We start from the raw sequence: 20,984 nt of genomic DNA, 5'->3' as shown, positions 1-20,984 counted from the left end.
CAATCTCCAAGCAGCCTTCGAAAATACTCTACCAACCACCAAGAAGACCCTAAAAACCATGGCAAAAAGAAAATGGATTTGAGTTAGGACTCATAAACCCCAAAGAATATCAAAGAGACTTCACTCACCTAGCAACCATCCAAAAATACTCAAAACACCCTGCTTCAAAACATTGTAAAGACTAGGGTGGGCTCTTTTCACTCATAGAGCCCAAAGAATTTTATAGACGATTGGGGGCAATCACATGGAATCCACGCAAAATATCCTAACAAACACCTAGCAACCTAAAACACCCTACAGACCATGCCAAAAAAATCCTAGAGACCTTGTGGGTTCTTTAGACTCATTTACCAAACTAGTTGGAACCAACAGACCCCCAAGAATGTTATAGTGATCAACAGATTTTACAAGTAAGAGTCTTGGCAATAATCGTCTAGCAACCACCCAAAATACCCTACCAACCACCTAAAAAACACTAAAAACCATGACAAAAATGGATTAATGTTAGGACTCAAAAACTCCCAAGAATATCAAAGAGATTTGGGTACAATCATTGAGCAACCATCCAAAATACCCCACCAAACACCTAGAGGACCCTAAAAACCACCTAGTAAAGAAAATGGATTTATGTTAGGACTCATAAACCCCCAAAAATATCAAAGAGACTTCTCTCACCTAGCAACCATCCAAAAATAGTCTAGCAACCACCTACAAATACTTACCTAGCAACTATCTAACCATGCCAAAACATTATAGATATCAGGGTGGCCTCTTTTTATTCAGTGACCCATGTTGGGACCCATAGACCTTGAAGAATTCCATAGAGACTTGGGAACAATCACCTAGAAGCCACCCAAAATACCATAGAAACCAAACAGAATTGGACTCATTAACCAAACTATTTGGGGCCAACAGACCCCCAAGAATGTTATGGTTATGACTTTACAAGAAAGAGTCTTGGAAATAATTATCTAGCAATCATCCAAAATACCTTACCTAGAAGACACTAAAAACCATGACAAAAATGGATTTATGTTAGGACAAAAATCACATAGCAACAACCCAAAATACCCTACCAACCACCTAGGAGACCCTAAAAACCACCTAGATAAGAAAATGGATTTATGTTAGGACCCACAAACCCCCAAAAATATCTACACTCACTACCTTCACCTAGCAACCATCCAAAATACTCCCTATACACTATACACCCTATAAACTGCTTCAAAACATCATAGAGTCTAGGGTGGGCTCTTTTCACTCCTTGACCCATGTTGGGACTTCTAGTTCCCAAAGAATTTCATAGATACTTACAGGCAATCACACGAAAACCATCCGAAATACCTTAGTAACCACCTAGAACTCCCTACAAACCATGCCAAAAATCTTAGAGACCTTGTGGGCTCTTTGGACTCATTAACCAAACTAGTTGGGACCAATAGATGGTGGTCTATGGTGGTCAACAGACTTTACAAGTTTTGGCAATAATCATCTAGAAACCATCCAAAATAAACTAGCAAGTACTTAAAACACATGTCAAATTATAGAGACCAGATGGGCTCTTTTTATTCACTGACCCATACTGACACCCATAGACCCCAAAGAATTTCATAGAGACCTGGTGGAAATCACCTGGCAACTACCCAAAAATGTTCCTAGAATTCTGTTACAAAACCATGCCAAAAATCAGAGACCAGATGGGCTGTTTAGACTTTGCAATAACCAAACTAATGTTGGGACCAGTAGACCCCCAAGAATATTATGGTGGTCAACAGACTCAGAGACATCTAGCAACCATACAAAATACCCTAGCAACATATCTCTTCATAAAAATGCTCCAAATGAGACTTTAAAAGAGACTCAAATTTTTCAATTATGTACATCAATCTATGGAGATGAATGACAATGAGACAAAGTCATTGTGAATTCAGTGGGAATCCCAAGCCCTCTGGAGAGCAATAACCTGCAGGATTAATATTCCAAAACCCATAAAATTCAGAAGCACATTAAACACAAAAGCATGAGCCAATGCCCAGGCTGGTCAATGGGACTGAATAATTCAGACTGTAAAGATGGAGCAGATGGGACGGCATGCTGTGGTCAGGTCAGGAGGATAACAGGTGGAGAGAGTGATGGAAGATGGCGACTGGTTGAGAAATGACAGTCACTGAGGGTGTAGATGACCCAGACGCTTGCAAACTCGACCAATCAGGGCCAGAAGCTGATAAACTTGATGGCGCAGCACAACATCTGCTCAGATATTAAACATTCCCTTTTGGGTGAACTGAGTTATCTGGGCTGAAATAAGTGATACAAAACTAGGCTGAACGGAGACAGACAGCATTAGCGTTTCTTAAAGGGTACATAGAATAGAAAATTAGATTTTATTTATTTATTTTTTTTTTTAAATACAGTCTAATGCACAGTGGAGACACATTCTCACTTTTAGAATTCAAAACTACACATCCGTCAAACTCAGCACCTTTCCAGCTAATCGGACTTCAAGCAACACAGAATGATTTTAACATCCATCTGTCTGCTGGACAGCCCATCTGACTATCTATCTATTTATGTCTGTCTCCTATCAGCCCACATCCTGAACTAACAAGCGTCTAGAACACACTGGCAATACTGTAGCAATCATTTGGAATACCCTAGCATCTGCGTAGCAATGTCCTCGCTAACAACAGCCTAAATAATGAACTAGCAATCACTGGAAACACCCTAGCAACCACCCAAAGCAATGCCCTAACGAATTACCAGCCTGGCAAATGAATTTGCATTCATATAGATCACCCTAGCAACCACCTAACAATGAATAACCACCTAAAATTCCCTAGCGACACCCTAGCAACCCACACCCTGAATAAAGAACTAAAAATCAATTATCAGCATCTTCCTAGCAACTGCGTAACAACTCCCAAGTATTCACCAAGAACACCCTAGCAAATTATCAACCTAAATAAAGAATTTGCAATCATTTGGAACACTTCAGCAACCACAAAAATCACTAGAATCATCTTAACAGCCCACACCCTGAACAAAGAACTAAAAATCATCCAGAACAACCTAGCAACCATCAACAATTTCCTAGCAACTCCAAAGCAATCAGTATTTCCCACGATACCATCCTAGCTAATTAAAAGCCTAAACAATAAATTTGTAATCAGACAGAACACCCTAGCAACCACCTAACAACACTCTAGCAAATTATCAGCCTGAACAAAGAAAACCACCTAAAAAGACCTAGTAACGCCCTAGCAAACTAATAGCCTGAACAAAGAATTTGGTACACTCTAGCAACTACAAAAAATCAATAACAATTCACAAGTAACCACCCAGCAACATCCTAGCTAATTAAAGGCCTGAACAATAATTTTACAATCATACAGAACACCTTAGCAACCACCTAACACCACCCTAGCAAATTATGAGCCTGAACAAAGAACTAATAATAATTAATAAAAACCACCAAAATGACCTAGTTACACCCTAGCACACTAACATCCTGAACAAAGAATTTGGTACACACTAGCAACCACAAAAAATCCCTAGCAACACCCTAACAACCAACACCCTAAACAAGGAACTAAAAATCCAGAACACCCTAGCAACCATCAACAGTTTCCTAGCAAATGCCTAGCAACACCCTGGCAAATCAACAGCCTAAACAATGAATTTACAATCATACAGAACATCCTAGCAATCACCTAGCAATGTTCTAGCAAATTATTAGCCTGATCGAAGAACTAGTAATCGTTGATAACAAGGACACCACCCAAAATGACCAAGCAACACCATAACAAACTAACAGCCTGAACAAAGAATTAGGAAAACCTTAATCCCTAGCAACACCCTAACAACCCACACCCTAAACAAGGAACTAAAAATCCAGAACACATTAGTTACCATCAACAATTTTCTAGCAACTGCCTAGCAACACCTTGGCAACCACCAACAATTTCTAACAACTAGGCAATGCCCTAATGAATTAACAGCCTTTGCATTCATACAGGTCACCCTAGCAACCACCTAACAATGCTCAAGCAAATTAACAACCTAAACAAAGAACTGCAATCATTTGCAACACCCTGGCAACCACCAAAAATTCCCTAGAAACACCCTAGCAACCTACACCCTGAACAAGGAACTAACAAAACAATCAGAATTACCTAGAAACTGCCTAACAACATCCTAGGGAAAATAACTGCCTGAATAATGAATTTAAAATTATACAGAACACCCTAGCAAACACCTAACAACACCCTCAAAAATAATCAGCCTGAACAAAGAACAATGAAACCAAAAAAAAAAAAAAAAGAATTTGGAACACTCCAGCAACTATGACAACGTTTTAGTGCCACGTTAAAAATAAAAATGAAGATTATGAGATTAAAGTCGTAATATTTCGAAAATAAAGTCGAAATTACAAGAACAAAATCTAAATGTTTCGAGAATAAAGTAGAAATTATGAGAATAAAGTCGAAATATTAGGGGAATAAAGTCGAAATATTTCTAGAATAAAGTTGAAATTACGAGAATAAAATTGAAATTACGAGAATAAAGTCGAAATGTTTCGAGAAAAATGCTAAATGTTTTGAGAATAAAGTCAAAATTGCTAGAATAAAGTTGAAATGTTTCAAAAATAAAGTAGAAATTACAAGAATAAAGTTGAAATATTACGATAATAAAGTCAAAATATTTCAAGAATTAAATCGAAATTATGAGAATAAAGTTCAAGCTACAAGAATAAAGTCTAAATATTTAGAGAATAAAGTCAAAATGTTTCAAGAAAAAAGTTAAATGTTTCGAGAATAAAGTCAAAATATTTTCAGAATAAAGTCAAAATTACGAGAATAAAGTTGAAATGTTTTGAGAATAAAGTTGAAATTACGAGAATTAATTCATAGCAATTACGAAATTAAAATGTATAATATTTTGAGAGTATATTCTAACCTATTGCACATGCAAATGGCCAGGATTGGGAGCACCGGGAGAAATTCCAAAGTCTCAGCTTTCAAAATCGTTCAAAATAACCAGCAATCATTTGTAAACCCTAGCAACCATCTGAAATGCTCTAGCAACAGTTTAGTAACACCCTAGCAACTCAACAAACTGAAGAATGAATTAGCAATCATCCAGAACAACCAACAAAAATTTCCTTAGCAACTCAACAAATCCCTGACAACTCTTGCTCCTCAAACAGTCCTGAGTATTGAAACTCTGAAAGCTTAATAATTCTCGTACTTCAAAACAATTACTCAAATGAACTCATATAACTATTTTCAGACAAGACTTAGTAAAGTCATCATTAAACATTTTCCTTGTCAGTTTTACTTTTTCCAGCTTAAACTAAACTAAAATTTTTGAAGGACAGGGAGGCATAAAATCAGACCTGGCAACCCAAAGGTAAGCACTGTTACTTATTTTACAAAGAAAGAGCATGTGAGCCAATTCTAACAGAGTTCATTTACATATAGAGATCCTACAACAGCAAACACGATTAAGGACCAAGTGGAAAAAATCGTCTTCCAAAACTAATTTGACTTATGGAAGAAAAACTAGAATTCGTTCCCTTTAATAATAGTTATTATTAGAGCATTAAGGAATGAATACATTGCTTTTCACTTCTCTAGCTTTACGCCCACTGCCTGCTGTCAAACACTTCTGTGATGAAAAACTTTTAATTGACCGCTACAGTGTGCAATTTGCATCTCCGAACTCAAAACCCATGATAAATAGCAAAGAAAATTAAAGGCTGTGTTATGTTCCTTACCTTCATAATATATTTTAAATCCATGGGCGCTTACAGCGAAGTCGCTGGTAAGACGCAGGGAAAATATGGATCCGGTGCTTGTGACAGGCGCTGGCACCTGAAATCCTGTCAACCTGTACAAGAAGAGAGAAATATTACTCATGCAGACAGAAAATAGTGAGGTATCTCATGCAAATAAACATTACAATTTGTCATTGCCAGAATACATCAAAGGTGTTTGCAAAAAAATAAATAAAATAATAATAAATTAATAATTACAATAAAATGAATGAATTAATAAGTACATTTAAATTAAAATAAAGAACAAAGAATAGAAAAAAATTGCATTTCCTCTTTTTAGAATAATATAAAAAATACTTTGATGCAATCGATTCTTTTTATTACTAATTTTGTATTCCCTTTTTATTTCCTTTGATCAAATTAACTTGAATTTTGGGGTGAAGTGTGACCTCTTTTATAAGATCCACCAACACTTTATGCAAAACATTTCACAAACGAACATAGGGCTGAAATGACAACACCATGGCTATATTATTTATAAATGTTTCAGAAAACTGAAGTTACCTCTGAGATTAGATCTAGCATAATTTGTTTGCAAATGCTATTTGGTTGCATAATATCTAATGCAAAAATTCATGCATTTTTAAGTGAGGCCAAAAAAGTCCAAATACTATTTTGGCACACTATTCTTAGCACGTTTGACAATACTATCTCTCCCAGGAGTCGCGCACGCTTTACACCTTTCGCCTACTCGATTTTGGTTTACACAACAAGACATAAAGAATGACTCATTTCTTCCTATTTCATAAGAACTCATCCAAATTATTGTCTTAGTATCACAGCCGGTCCCGCTTTAATAGGATGTGAAGCTCTCTGATATTGGAAACTTGGAAAAGATCAATGAGCCCCAACAATTTGAAAATATCATTTCACAAAAGTACCATCAGCATTCAGGGAGCAACTAAGCTGTGATAGCTGAACCGCAGTGAGTTCTAGTGCCGACACAATCATGAGAACAGACACTTGAGCACTCGATGACATAAACAAGCAAATTAACAAACATATCAAAGTCAATATGAATAACTGCAACACAATTTATATCCATAAAATGGGATGCTTGACTAAAGCAGCATGACTTGATTGTATGTATTTGATCAGACTGGTGTATCCCAGAATGTATCTGTGAAGTTTCACCTCAAAATACCCCACAGATAGTTTATTATATCATTTTTAAAATGCCTGTTTTGAGTGGAAGCAGAAACACTCTGTTTTAATGCACGTCTCTTTAAATGCAAATGAGCTGCTGCTCCCTGCCCCCTTTTCCAGAATAGGGCTGTGCCTTTACAGCTCAAATACTCTGCCAAAAAGCATCTGTTTTTTTATCATGCCTATCGCGCTGAAATCTTTTTTTTTAGCCATACTACTTTAAACTTCTGACATAGTATTTTCCGAGCACACACATCCGAAGCACGTGCAAAGAAAGTGGCTGTCTCACGGCACGTGAGTACTAAACTAAATTCTCTTTCATGTATTATTGCACTTAAACTGTCAAATACTCACAAGTTTGTGTTAAAACCACAGATGAGTTAATGGGAGAAAATAGGATGCGTGTCAGTATATTAGTTCCGCGCATGAGCTCTTAAAGTGACAGAAGTCTAAAACACCTGCTGTTGTCTGTAATTAAAAGACACCTATGTAAGTTTTACCTCAAAATACAACAAAGATCATTTATGTAATTTTGAAAATGCCTATTTTGAGTGGAAGCAGAAACACTCCGTTTTAATGCATGTCGCTTTAAAAAGCAAATGAGCTGCTGCTCCCCGCCCCCTTTTCCAGAATAGGGCTGTGCCTTTACAGCTTGTACCTCAGATACTCTGCCAAAAAAAACATCTGTTTGGTTCTGATTATCATGTCTATTGTGCTGAAATCATCAACCGTATTAGTTTAAACTTCTGATATAGGGTTTTCTGAGCGCACACATCCGAAGCATGTGCACACAAAGTGTCTGTCACACAGCATGTAAGCACTAAACTAAGTTCCCTTTCATGTCTTATTGCACTTAAACTGTCAAATACACACAAGTTTGTGTTAAAACCACAGATGAGTTAATGGGAGAAAATAGGATGCTTGTCAGTATATTAGTTTTGCACATGAGCTCTTAAAGTGACAGCAGTCTAAAAGACCTGCTGTTGTCTGTCATTAAAAGAGACCTATTATGCCCTTTTTTACAATATGCAATATAACCTCAGGTGTCCGCAGAATGCATCTGTGAAGTTTCACTTCAAAATACCCCACAGATTATTTATTATATCATTTTTAAAAATGCCTATTTTGAGTGGAAGCAGAAACACGCTGTTTTAATGGATGTCTCTTTAAATGCAAATGAGCTGCTGCTCCCCGCCCCCTTTTCCAGAATAGGGCTGTGCCTTTACAGCTCATACCTCTGATACTCTGCTAAAAAAAAAAAAAAAAAAACGTATTAGTTGAAACTTCTGATATAGGGTTTTCTGAGCGTACACATCCGAAGCACTTACACACAAAGTGTCTGTCACACAGCATGTGAGTACTAAACTAAACCCTCTTTCATGTCTTATTGCAATTAAACTGTCAAATACACACAAGTTTACATTAAAACCACAGATGAGTTACAAAAACAGTCAGTTATGTCTGTGAAGGTAAACAGCTGGGAAAGAAATTGCATGTTTATATTAGATCTGTGTGGCAGCAGTGTAATATACAGTAAATAAATCAATAAATCCACTGCTTTCTGGTGTCCTCTGAGGCTGGGACTTTAAATAGTGTTCTGTGTGCACAGTTAGCATGCTTTGTTCGAACTTTTTCTATGGCGTTAGAACTGGTAGACCGTTGCCGCTTGCGAAAACAAAATTACGGTGTCGTGGGTGGAAACGTGCAGATTAAGGGGTGGTAATATTATAATAAGGTCCTGAGCGGCTTGTTTTTTCCACAAGCTTGCTGAAAAAGGCTTACCAAAAGTTACTAGGTTGTCCTTTTTCATGTTTTCTGGGTTGGTAGATGCACTGGGGACCCAATTATAGCACTTAAACATGGAAAAAGTCAGATTTTCACGATATGTATGATTGAATCATTTTGTAGTTCTAATAAAAATCGATATGTTATGCATACATTGTTCATTTTATATTAAATTACTTGTTTCAGTTTCTGTAATATGTCTTACCTGAACACTACAGTTAGACAGACTAACCTGAAAAATTTAAAGCACATTTTACTTCACTTGCTTTTGTTCTAGTGCATTTATTTGTTCTAATGCCTGTCATTTGTTGCTTTGTTCTTAATAAGCATAAGAACTTTTTACTTATATTAGCTGTATGGCCTGCTAGTTTTTACTGTTCAGCAATTAGCAAAATGTTAAAAACTAACCTGAAAAAGAATTTGTGGATCATAATATTTCTGTCATATCGCCCACCTCTAGTTTGACATAATGTGCAATGATTAATTCAAGACAAGTGTAATAAGTGCAATAAGTAAAATGTCTATTTTGATTTTATGTTGACAGAAATATTAATCTTAAGCATGTCTTATGCAGGTGTTCATCAAGGCCATTTGACATGACTCGCATTAGGGCTATATTACACTGCTCAATCCAAGAGTCACATGTCGCTTTGACATCCACATGAAAAACCTGATAGCGTCACAAAAGGGCAATTTTCAGAGACGGGAAAGTGGAAATTATACACAATAAAATGTATTTGACAACATGAAGAGTAAAAAAAAACATGTATTTGACCTTCGAACAAGTAGAAAAAAGTCAAGGGATGTAAAGGGATTCGTAGAACGTGGGTTTGCAAAACTTTACTCTTTCAGGATGATCTTGGTGAATTTAAATTAGCTGAAGATCTAAAGCACCATGACAACACTTTCCAATCTAATTCTTGCTGGACAACAACCAGTTTGATCTTTTTTAAAGTTTCATTAAAGTCAATGTGAGATGCCGTTCTCAGCCATACATCTGCAATGTAAAAATTTGGATATTCAATGTGAAATTAGGTTTGTTTATTTATGTATTGCCATTTCATGGATGTACTACAGCTTTTTAATGTAAACATGAAATCAAAAACCAACCTTATTTAATTTCTGACATAATATCCCTGCTCTGATTGCTCACGATTCATTCAGTGCATGTTTTTCCGAAAGGAAAAAAACATATTTCATATTCTTTCATCAAAATGCAATAACTTTCTCCACCTCTGAAATGACTTTTCTCCTGATGTAATCAAGGCTGCAGGGGTGGGAAAAACAATATTAACCAATAACATCAGACCCCAACTTTTCACAATCCAATCAAATCTCAGAGGATAAAATCAATTCCCATCCTAAATTATTTCCAGCCAAATATTTCACTTCGCTCTGAAATACGTCACACATGCCGAAACCTCGCTTGCAGTGCCTTTAAATGCGTTGCAAACTTCGTTTCGTGTTCCTGTTAAGATTACTTATTATTTAAGACTCTGAGAAATTGAATTACTACAAACTCTATGCAACGCTAGAGCTGGAGTTAATGATTTGATGAGCACATCTCTCACCTGGCCTCAAGGCAATTAGCAGAAAATTGTATAGTGAAGTCCGGAGGGATATTAGAGAGGTTGAGTGAAACCATATGCAAACGTAATGTGTGGTTAAACAGAGGTCAATCAAAGTGCCAAGTAACATCAGCCTCAGCCTGTGGACGGCCAGAATAAACACAAAACTGGACCAGACTTTATGCCGAAAGTCTCAAAAAAAAAAAAAAAAAATCCTCAAGATCAGCATTTTAACCCACACAGGCCGCTAAGAAAACAGAAAGTGCCACATGCCTGCAATAATGTTGTTAATTGTTGTTTGTATTGAAAAAATAAACCTTTTGAGCCTGCGGACAGCCAGTGGATCTGAGGGATTAATTACCACAACTGAAGAACAATCAAATGCTGGAGAAAAAAATGTGAATTATCCCAAAGAGAGTGCCAATAAGAGATCTTCAGTCTTATTGGTTTTTGCAAGCTGACTGTGAGTCAGCATTCACACAAACAGACACACACATTGTAAAAGAAGACATGCAGTATGTTTTTATTTTATATAAACATAGCTTGCATATACAAATCACAAGCGAGATCCAAATATCTTTACTGTTCAGAAAGGAATGAGATTATCTGAAAACTCCACTTAAGAGATCTCAATATATGCCAGGATACCACCAAAATATGCAATTAAAAGTTAAAGAAGTCAATATAAACAAACTCTTGTAAGCACAAATTACATTCATTTTACAGCTCATGGTCTTATTTATTTGTCTCATTTAGAAGAAGCATCTTAAAGCATCTTAAACAAAACGAATGCTTGCTTTTGACTAAATGAAGCATGGCTAGAAAACTCCATGAACTCCCTCGAGCTAAGAAAGAGCAACATGTGTGCAACAAAACTTTCCTCTGGATATGAATAGATATAAAAGATATGTTAAACTTTTCTGGCTCTCAAAAGCTGGAAAAGCTTTGGGCATGAAATATTATTGAGCACTGAGCATCGGTCAAATTTAATTTAAATTTGTACAGGTTTCTGATGGACGGAATAAAATGAAGCCGTTCTACACCTGATTTGACAGGTGAGTATCGGAGTTACACAAACTGAGAGTTTTTTAAAGGCACAGCTGAAGGAGAGCATGCCATGAATTGGATCCTCTGAAGGGAATGGGTGCCGTCAGAATGAGAGTCCAAACAGCTGATAAAAACATCACAATAATCCACAAGCAATTCACATTACTCAAGTCCATCAATTAATAAATCTTGTCAAGCCAAAAAGCTGCACCATTCCTTTTGGCCAAAATACTAGTCTGTAATTCATAATTCACCAACATATGTGACCCTGGACCACAAAACCAATCATAAGGCTCCAAATTTTTGAATTTGAGATGTATGCATTATGTGAAAGCTGAATAAATAAGTTTTCCATTGACGTATAGTTTGTAAGGCTAGAACAATATTTGGAAAATCTGGAATCTGAGGGTGCAAAAAAATCTAAATATTGAGAAAATCACCTTTAAAGTTGTCCAAGTTAAGTTCTTTGCAATGCATATTACTAATCAAAAATTAAGTTTTGATATATTTACGTTAGAAAATTTACAAAACATGATCTTTACTTAATATCCTAATGATTTTTGGCATAAAAGAAAAATCAATCATTTTGACCCATACAATGTATTGTTGGATATTGCTACAAACATACCCGTGCTACTTATGACTGGCTTTGTGGTCCAGGGTCACATATTTGTTTAGAACTGCTTTGGACTTTTAAATGATGCTTGATTTGTGCATATTTCTCTCCTGATTCAGACAAGACTACATTTTCAAAGGAGAAAGCATTATAATGTACATATTTTAGCCAATGCAATGCTTTTATCAGCTGTTTGCACTCTCATTCTGACGGGACCCATTCACTGCAGAGAATCCATTGGTGAGCAAGTGACGTAATGCTTAAATGCGATTAATCTCATACAAAATAAAAGTTTGAGTTTGCATAATATATGTGTGTGTACTGTGTGTAATTATTATGTGTATATAAATACATACACATTCATGTATATATGTAAGAAATATTTACAAGTATATGTATTTATTATAATTTTTATATAATTTAAATTATATGTAAATTAAAATATTTTGTACATAAATAACATATTTCTCTTAAATATATACATTAATTTGTGTGTATTTATATATACATATACAACCAAATCGAAATGTTAAGTTGTACTAAGACACAACTTTGAGTTGATATTTGAGTTGACTAAACTAAAAAATGTGGTTTGTTAAACTTAAAAGCTGGGCTTGTTACCCAGCCGCCTTAAAATTATAAGTTGAATCAACTCAAGTATATGAGTTGTCACTTAGTACAACTTAACATTTTAAGTTGACTAAACTTCTTTGAGTTGACTGAACTTAAAATCTTAAAGGCAGCCAGGTAACAAAAATTATTTTAAGTTGACTCAACAAATTGTTTTTACAGCTTATAAATCTGTTCTAATGAAGACACAAACTCATCTACATCCTGAGCAAATTTTTATGTTTGGGTGAACTGCTCCTTTAAGATTAATTGCTTCTTGTATTCCTCACTTTTAAGTCACTTTTGTCTGTATGAAAATGATGACTATCAAATGTGTATTTCTAAGAGACAAAAAAAAAAGTTATATTATTATTATTAATATTATCAGGTAAAACAAACCTGTTTCTTGATTTGAAACAATATTACTCATTAAAGCATGCAAAACTAAGATTTTTTTTCTATTAAGATATTTATTTTGTTAAGAAAAATGACTGGAAAAAAGTGTGAAGAATTCAAAAAACAAGAAGCGTTTGTCATGTTCTGACCATAAAGAATATTTTAAAGCCACATTTAACTGTTTGGTTTTTACAACTTTCACACTGTAGCAAAAATCCACCTTTAAAAATCAAATAAAAATTTGACATTTATCATGTTAATTATCGATATTGACTGATATGAAAAAAAATATTGTGATAATTTTTTGGCCATATCACCCAGGCCTACTTGACGGCCTGAGCAAATTTGTATTTTTGGGTGAACTGCTCCTTTAAGATGAATTGCTTGTTGTATTCCTCATTTTCAAGTCGCTTTTGTCTACATGAAAAAAATGTAAAAGTTGAAGATGGAGCTATTCTCTATATCATCACAGTTCATAGTGATGTCTGTCAACGTACAAACAAACTATACTTTCCTACATAAAGATATTTTATGGCTTCAGCATGATTTAAACTACATTTATGCAGCTTGTTTGTCTTTTTTGAAGTATGACAGCCTTGATCACTTTCAGCTATTGTGGCTGCATGAAAAACAACAGCGTGTAGGCCAGCATTCATCTCCATTTGCATTCTTTTCATTCGAAGCCATGAAGGTGAGTCATTTTGGGTAAAGACAGAATCCCTGTTTTTATCTAAACTGCTCCTGTAAAGAAAACATTATGACCTCAGCGAAGATTTACATCAATTTACAGCAAATGGCTCTGCTAGGCCGACACGCGGAGCTGAAATGTCATTTATCACCCGCGTGGCACTGACCAGAGAGCCTCAGCTCTTTCTCCCTAGACTTGTAAGACGAATTATGGTTACAAGATGACACTGTACATCAAAGAAAGTTGATTCTCGGCGCGCAAAACATTGCGCGTGTGCGCAACGAAGACACTTCAAAGTTAAATGACTGGGCAGACACTATTTAGGAGAAGCAAGACAGGCCAATTACTCAAACACACGCCGCTCACATCTGACCGGACTGCGTTATCCAATTAGCACGGTGCGCTCTGAAGGTTGAGTAAATAAGTGTGCTCCGATTGGCCTTGCATACAGAGCGCCGTCTCACCAATCAGGCTTTGTAAGCCTCTCCTTGATTCTGATGCGTTTCGTCTCTTCGTCGTTAATCTGTATTTGACTGCTGCCCCGTATCTCTGAAACCGGCTGCAGAAAGGAGAGAAATCTGCAGATATGCTTTAGCAATTTCCCAAAATGCTTCATGAGAGACAAATGCATTCCTTACGCCCGCACTGAATTCATTCATCAGGTCAAGAGAAGTGTCTCTCAGCCATTTCTCATGCAAACGGATTTGCGTTTCTGCAGGTATTGCGAGAACGCGCTCTGAAAAGCTGCGTTGTTATCATAGCTGCCGGCTAAGTAAAGGACAGAACGCAATTTTTCATTCTGACTCTTATCTTGACGATGTTTTGAAGTGGCGCTTTGGTTTATTGTTCATTTGTGTCTCGCCTAGGCTGATTTTAAAGGGTCATGAAACTCTACAACACATTCTTTGAGAGGTTAAAGGAACAGTTTGTCCGAAAAAATGAAATTCCTGGCATTATTTATCCACCTTCAAGTCCATAGACATGATTTTCTTTCATGCACTGAGCACAAAGGGAGTAATTTTGCATTGTGCTGGTCACTCTTTTCCATGCAATTAAAGTAAAAGTAGCTGAATCTTTGATCCTTTTGAAGCTTTTATGCTTCAAAAAAGAAGCTAAATCACAATAACAGCATCAAAAAGTAGTTCAACTTGTGTGAGGATCTCATTTAAGTCATTCTTCACTGTAATCCTAACCACCACAATCGGACCACTGAATTACTGAGAACTGGATCAGTCCAGTTTGTGAGCAAATCATTCAGTCTAAGGCTGCATTTTCCAAATGCATCAAAAGCGTAAATCGATTGTAGATAGCATTGGTGCCAATGGCTTTGTAAAAACTGTGGCCCGACTTTGCAAACTTCATCAACCAATTTAAATATTTGACTCAAAAGAATGATTCATTCACAAATCATCAGTGTTATTACTATTAACTACAGCAAAACTTGAAAACACTACCAGTCAAAAGTTTTTGAACAGTACAATTTTTAATGTTTTTTTAAATAATTCTCTTCTGCTCACCAAGTCTGCGTTTATTTGACCCAAAATACAGCAAAAGCAGTAATATTGTGAAACATTTTTACTATTTAAAGTAACTGCTTTCTATTTGAATATATTTTAAAATGTAATTTATTCCTGCGATCAAAGCTAAATTTTCAACACCATTACTCCAGTCTTCAGTGTCACATGATCCTTCAGAAATCATTAAAATATATGATTTTAATATGATTCTAATATATGATTTTAATATGATTTGCAGTTCAACAAATATTTATTTATTATTATTATTACTAATCATTAATTTTTAAAACACTTGAGTACATTTTTTCTGGATTCTTTGATGAATAGAATGATCCAAAGATCAGTATTTTTCTAAAATAACTACACCATTCAAAAACTTGGAGTCTGTATATATATTTTTTTTTATTTAATTTAATTTTATTGTTTTTCTTTTTTTTTTTAAATGTTACAAAAGATTTCTGTTTCAGATAACTTCTGTTTCTAATTCTCAAAGAAACATAATAATAATAATAAGAAGAAGAAGAAGAAGAAGAATATATGGTTTTTTGAGCAGCAAATCAGAATATTCGAATGATTTTGAAATCACAGGAATAAATTACATTTTAAAATGTACTCAAATAGAAAGCGTATTTTAAATAGTAAAAATATTTCAAAATTGTACTGTTTTTGCTGTACTGTACTTTAGATCAAATAAATGCAGGCTTGGTGAGCAGAAGAGAGTTCTTTAAAAATCTTTTGACTGGTAGTGTAGTTCTCAGTAATTGAAATAAAGCTGAAATAAAACATAAACACTATTTGAAAAATACATACTTGGAGTTAAAAATGAAAAATTCTGCCTTGACAAATAACTGAAAAAGTACAAAAATGATTAAAACAAACAAGGTTACACTTAAAGCCTTTCAAGTACAATAAAAGTATAATAAAAAAAAATGTCATAATATATTTTGTAATGCATTAAACCTTTTCAGAAATAATTGTAATTTGTTTGTTGTGTGTTTTAATGCATCATACTTGCAGCATACATTATATTGAAGGTCTAACAATGAATAGATAAGTATTATTATGTATTATAACTGTTTACAATAATTCATACAATGCTTTATAAGGCATAATTAATGCATGAAAACTACTTTTATAACGCATATATAAAGTGTTACCACAAACAAAAAGAAAAAAGAAATATATATTTATGTCTTAAAAATAAAACAAAAATGACAAAAGCAAAGCAAATTAAACATTAAAAACTTAAATACAAATGAAAACTGAAAATATAAAAATAAAATGTAAAATGTTAATAAATGCTATTAGAAATAAGTATTTTTAATCATTTACATAATTATAAATGCTTAAAAAGCCTCATTTATTGTAATTGCATGGAAAACGGCAGACACACTGTCTTTTTGCATTCCCTTTTTTTCTGAGAAAAAGACGTATGGGTTTCGAACAACATGAGGTTGATTAAATAATGATTTTCTCTTTGGATGAACTATTCTTTTAACCACACTAAATTAAAATAAAGCTGACTGGAGCTCAGATAGTTACTATGCTCTTTCCTTCCCTCCAGGTTAACCTTTGTTTCGAAACTGTCGTTAGAACTGACCTGCAATAAAACGAGGCGTTTCATGACGCTTCAAAATCATATCATCACAGTTAAGGTGTGATATGTTCATTTATAGCTTTAACATGTTAGCATAACCAAAGCATGTAATTAGTTTGCCATGCTAGGGAAGGCATGCAAAAACAACAGAGTCTGTAATTATTTATTCTTTGCAATATTATGAGATATTATGCTTGCCAGAGTATGACATCTAGCTTTAATAACAAGCACGGGTCAAAATAAGCTATCAATTAAGATTTTTAGATTTCTGTGCAAAAGCACAATTAACTAATTGTCACACTGTAATGAAACTCTCTAATCTGACTCGTCAAACAAGAGGGCAACTTTTAATTGGTGATATTGCTTCATCATTCTGGACGCTCTGTGTGTTTTCCTTCAGGTTGTGCTGCTGCGCGGTGCTATTTTGGGACGGCACGTTCTGAACAGAAAAATGACAGATTGCGATGTCAGGCAGTGGTGGGATAAGTAACGTATCAAAGGCATCTGCTTGAATTGCTTTGATAAATGGATTTTTCCACAACGTGTTGAAATCGAGGGTCGCCAGAGGAAAGCTAAATATTTCCCTATTTGCTGGATACAAAACAAGTTACGTCCTGAGATGCCAGCTTCCAGGACCTTCCGAAAAAACGCTGATGGAGATGCTGATACACAAAATCAGATTTGAAAGAAAAAAAATGGTAGAAAATATGATGAAGGGATGCAGCTGGAAACCTAATAAAAATTTTACGTTTGTACCTTTTCCTGTATGACTCATGCAAAATATTTGCAGGTTTTGGCAGTTAGTCCAAAAACTTCACAAAACTAACTTATAGTAGATACACATTTAAAACGTTCAGTTTTTCTCTGACCAAACAGACCAAAAATATTGATGACTCATTCTGCCAGTGACAGTAATTTTACATCATCACAATAATTTACATTACATCATCAAATAAATTCTTTCGAACTTTCCATTCATCTATAATAATAATAATAATAATAATAATATTATATATATATATATATATATATATATATACATATATACAGTACTGTGCAAAAGTCTTAGGCCACTAGTATTTTCACCAGCTAAAAAAATGGTTTAAAGTTATTTCTATCTTTTGCTGTAGTGTGTCAGTAAAAAATATCGGTTTACATTTCCAAACATTCTGTTTGCCATTAATTGTAATAATCTAGTGAGATTTTTGGATCTCAACAGCCAGTGCTCCACACTGATCTAATCTCATCATCATCCAGTCTTCCTGGAATGACATGAAGACAGAACAAACTGAAACAGTAAATCCAGAAGAACTGTGGCAACGTCTCCAAGATGCTTCAAGAGACCTACCTGCAAAGCTACCTGAAAAATTTTGCGCAAGTGCACCTAGGGCAAAAGCTGCTGTAAACGCAAAGAATGGTCGCACCAAATGTTGATTTCATTTAGTTAATAGAAGGTAACTGATAAAGAAAATCTATTTATGACAGCATCCTCATTTTACAGCATTTTTACACAAGTGCCTAAAACTTTTAACAGTGCTGCAGCTTTGCAGGTAGGTTTCTTGAAGCATCCTGGAGACTTTGTCACAGTTCTTCTGGATTTAGTCTGTCTGAGTTTGTTCTGTTTCTTCATGTCATTCCAGACAGACTGGATGATGATGAGATCAGATCTCTATGCAGTGTACTCGCTGTTGTCAGACTCCTTGTGCAAACAAAAATCTCACTGGATTATTATGTTTAATGGCAAAATGAATGTTTGGAAATGTAATCTGATATTTTCTACTGACACACTACAGCAAAAGACCAACTTTAACTGACTTTAAACCATTTTTTAGCTGATGAAAATATTAGTGGCCTAAGACTTTTGCACAGTACTGTATATATATATATATATATATTTTTTTTTTTTTTTTTTTTTTTTCATGACTTCCATATTCTTTCATTAGAAACAAGCAAAAGCTTGTCTGATAATATGTTGGAAAGCAACTGTTATGGCAGGACTGGTTAATGTTTTCATGGCAGGTTTAGCAAAGCGGCAGTTGTAGTTTTTGAAGGTATAAGCGCAGTGCTCTCATCTTGTGCGATTTTAGGCGATTTTCCACTGTCTGGTCATTAAGTATTTGAAGTTTTTCCATTATATACTCTCTTTAATAGACCTTCGATTGAATACAGCAAATCTTTGCAAAAACACTGTGGAATAAGAGCCAGTCCTTCATTATCTAAGCTGTAAGTAAATCAATACTTTTTTCCTTCTCCTCTGCAGACATGCCACTTCATTTGCAGTTATTAAAGCATTAATCTTTTGAAGAATGTAAAAGCAGTGATGCCAGCTCTACCGTGTTCTAGGGTTTAACAGAATTACTCAAACATTTATGAGTATTGGGTTAGCACTTCGATAAAAGAACAGGAGAACAGTCGTTTCATTACCATCAAGCAATAGATGCTCTTGAAGTATCATCCAATACAAACAGCAAAACTCAAGAGCCAAAAAGAATAATTTTGCTTCTCAGAACATGCAGTATCTGCCATTGTTGATCCATGAGAAGATGTCAGTACAGTACATTGTGTTATTTTGAACGATCTACCTTCTCCTTGAGAAGTTATTGTGTCCCATTGAGTGCTAGCCCCATTATGTCTGCTGCTCTGTGAGCTTTGGTTCAAGGCAGACTTCCAGAGTTTCCTGTCTGTGTTTTATCAAAAATGTCAGATAATGCTCATGCCTTAAAGTCTGTATGGAATAGAGTAGGATCTCAAGCATGTACTACAGTATATGTAACAGGGTTGTGCACCATTTAGAATTGAATCGAGAATGGAGTAGTTCTTGAATTTGAATTTAGATAGTAAACAAGTTGCAGAATTGCAATTTGATTGTGAGGAAACAGGAATTCGTATAATCTGTATTTTTAACTAGAAAAGCAAAGTTTGTTAAGTCAAATTTGGAATACAGGCTTGATAAAACCTTGCTTTTAGTTTTTAGATACAGTCAAACCAAAATTTATGCAGACACCTTAAACCTTAAACTATCATTTCTCACATTATCACAGTTTATTGGCTGCAGTTTAGAAAATGCTAATAAAATATGACAAGAACTCTGAGTTAACCCTTTAACTATCACTCCCATTTTTGAACACATACATAAAAATGCACTATCCAGACTTAAATTTTTATAATTCATGAATGAAAACATTGTGTAATATGATTTTAATGTACATTTTCTATGGTAATGCAATGTCTGATTTTAAAATGCCTTTCAAAGGATGAATTCTGAGATTTTAAGTTTTGAACTGATATATAATTTCTTATGATTTCTAAAACGTGATAGAGAAAAAGCCAACAAAGAAAGGTCAGAACTCATGTTATGATGTAGATTTTTTAAGTTGCACTCTTGACATATATTAATCTATTACTTTTCCTACATAATTTGTAACTTGTAAAAATATGGTAAAATATCTATTTAGGAGTCTTAGACCTTTCCAACGATGTTTGTCATGATTAGATTAGGATTTAGTTGTAACATGGTGAAGTAAACTTAGGCGTCCCACTGTGGGGATGGTGACAGTTAAAGGGTTAAAGGAGAAATTAACTTTACTATATGGAGAGAAATCCTGTTTTCCTTAACATAATTTCTATACGACTGAATAGAGAAAGACATGAACATCTTGGATGACAAGGGGGTAAGTACATTATCTGAAAATTTTTGTTCTGGAAGTGAATTTCTCCTTTAACAATATTAATTTGTAGAGGTGGCACAGAAGAACACAGAAGTGGCTTGTATGTGTATTTTTATATGTTTGATGAGGCTCAGAGGTGGCATGCGTACAATCAAATTCATAAATTCATGCTCAGATTAATGTTTTAAATATAAAATTTTGAATACAAAAATAATAAATGATTTAAATAACTGAAAAGATACTTTAAAAATGAAACTAAAACTGCCAGTATTAATTACTGAATCATTCATTTATTTGATTTGTTCGAAAGGCTGATTCATTCAGGAATAAAGCAAGTGACTGTCTTTATGAATGGGAAATTGAATCATTGACTCGCCAGATTCGTATAAAAACACACGTTCATAAATGAAACAATGCTGTTTGAATGGAGATGTGCAGCGGCTCAGTTGTGACTTTTTTTGATGAAGAAATAGAGCAAAATCAGGCAATAGTGTTATAGTCAGACAATGTA

At 34.7% G+C, this 20,984-nt stretch overlaps 1 protein-coding gene across 4 annotated transcripts in view; it reads right to left on the bottom strand.

Moving 5' to 3' along the window:
• Nucleotides 1-20,984, bottom strand: part of csmd3a (CUB and Sushi multiple domains 3a) — a 352,779-nt gene that overhangs the window by 300,355 nt on the left and 31,440 nt on the right. For all 4 annotated transcript variants that reach the window (XM_051131369.1, XM_051131372.1, XM_051131371.1 and 1 more), the window contains exon 3: nt 5,777-5,889. In XM_051131369.1, coding sequence (XP_050987326.1) covers nt 5,777-5,889 — 113 coding nt within the window. The remainder of the gene's footprint in view (nt 1-5,776; nt 5,890-20,984) is intronic.

Source organism: Labeo rohita, chromosome 16 (assembly GCF_022985175.1).
Source record: "Labeo rohita strain BAU-BD-2019 chromosome 16, IGBB_LRoh.1.0, whole genome shotgun sequence".
NCBI classification, from domain to species: domain Eukaryota; kingdom Metazoa; phylum Chordata; class Actinopteri; order Cypriniformes; family Cyprinidae; genus Labeo; species Labeo rohita.
This window is presented reverse-complemented; position numbering and strand designations above follow the sequence as displayed.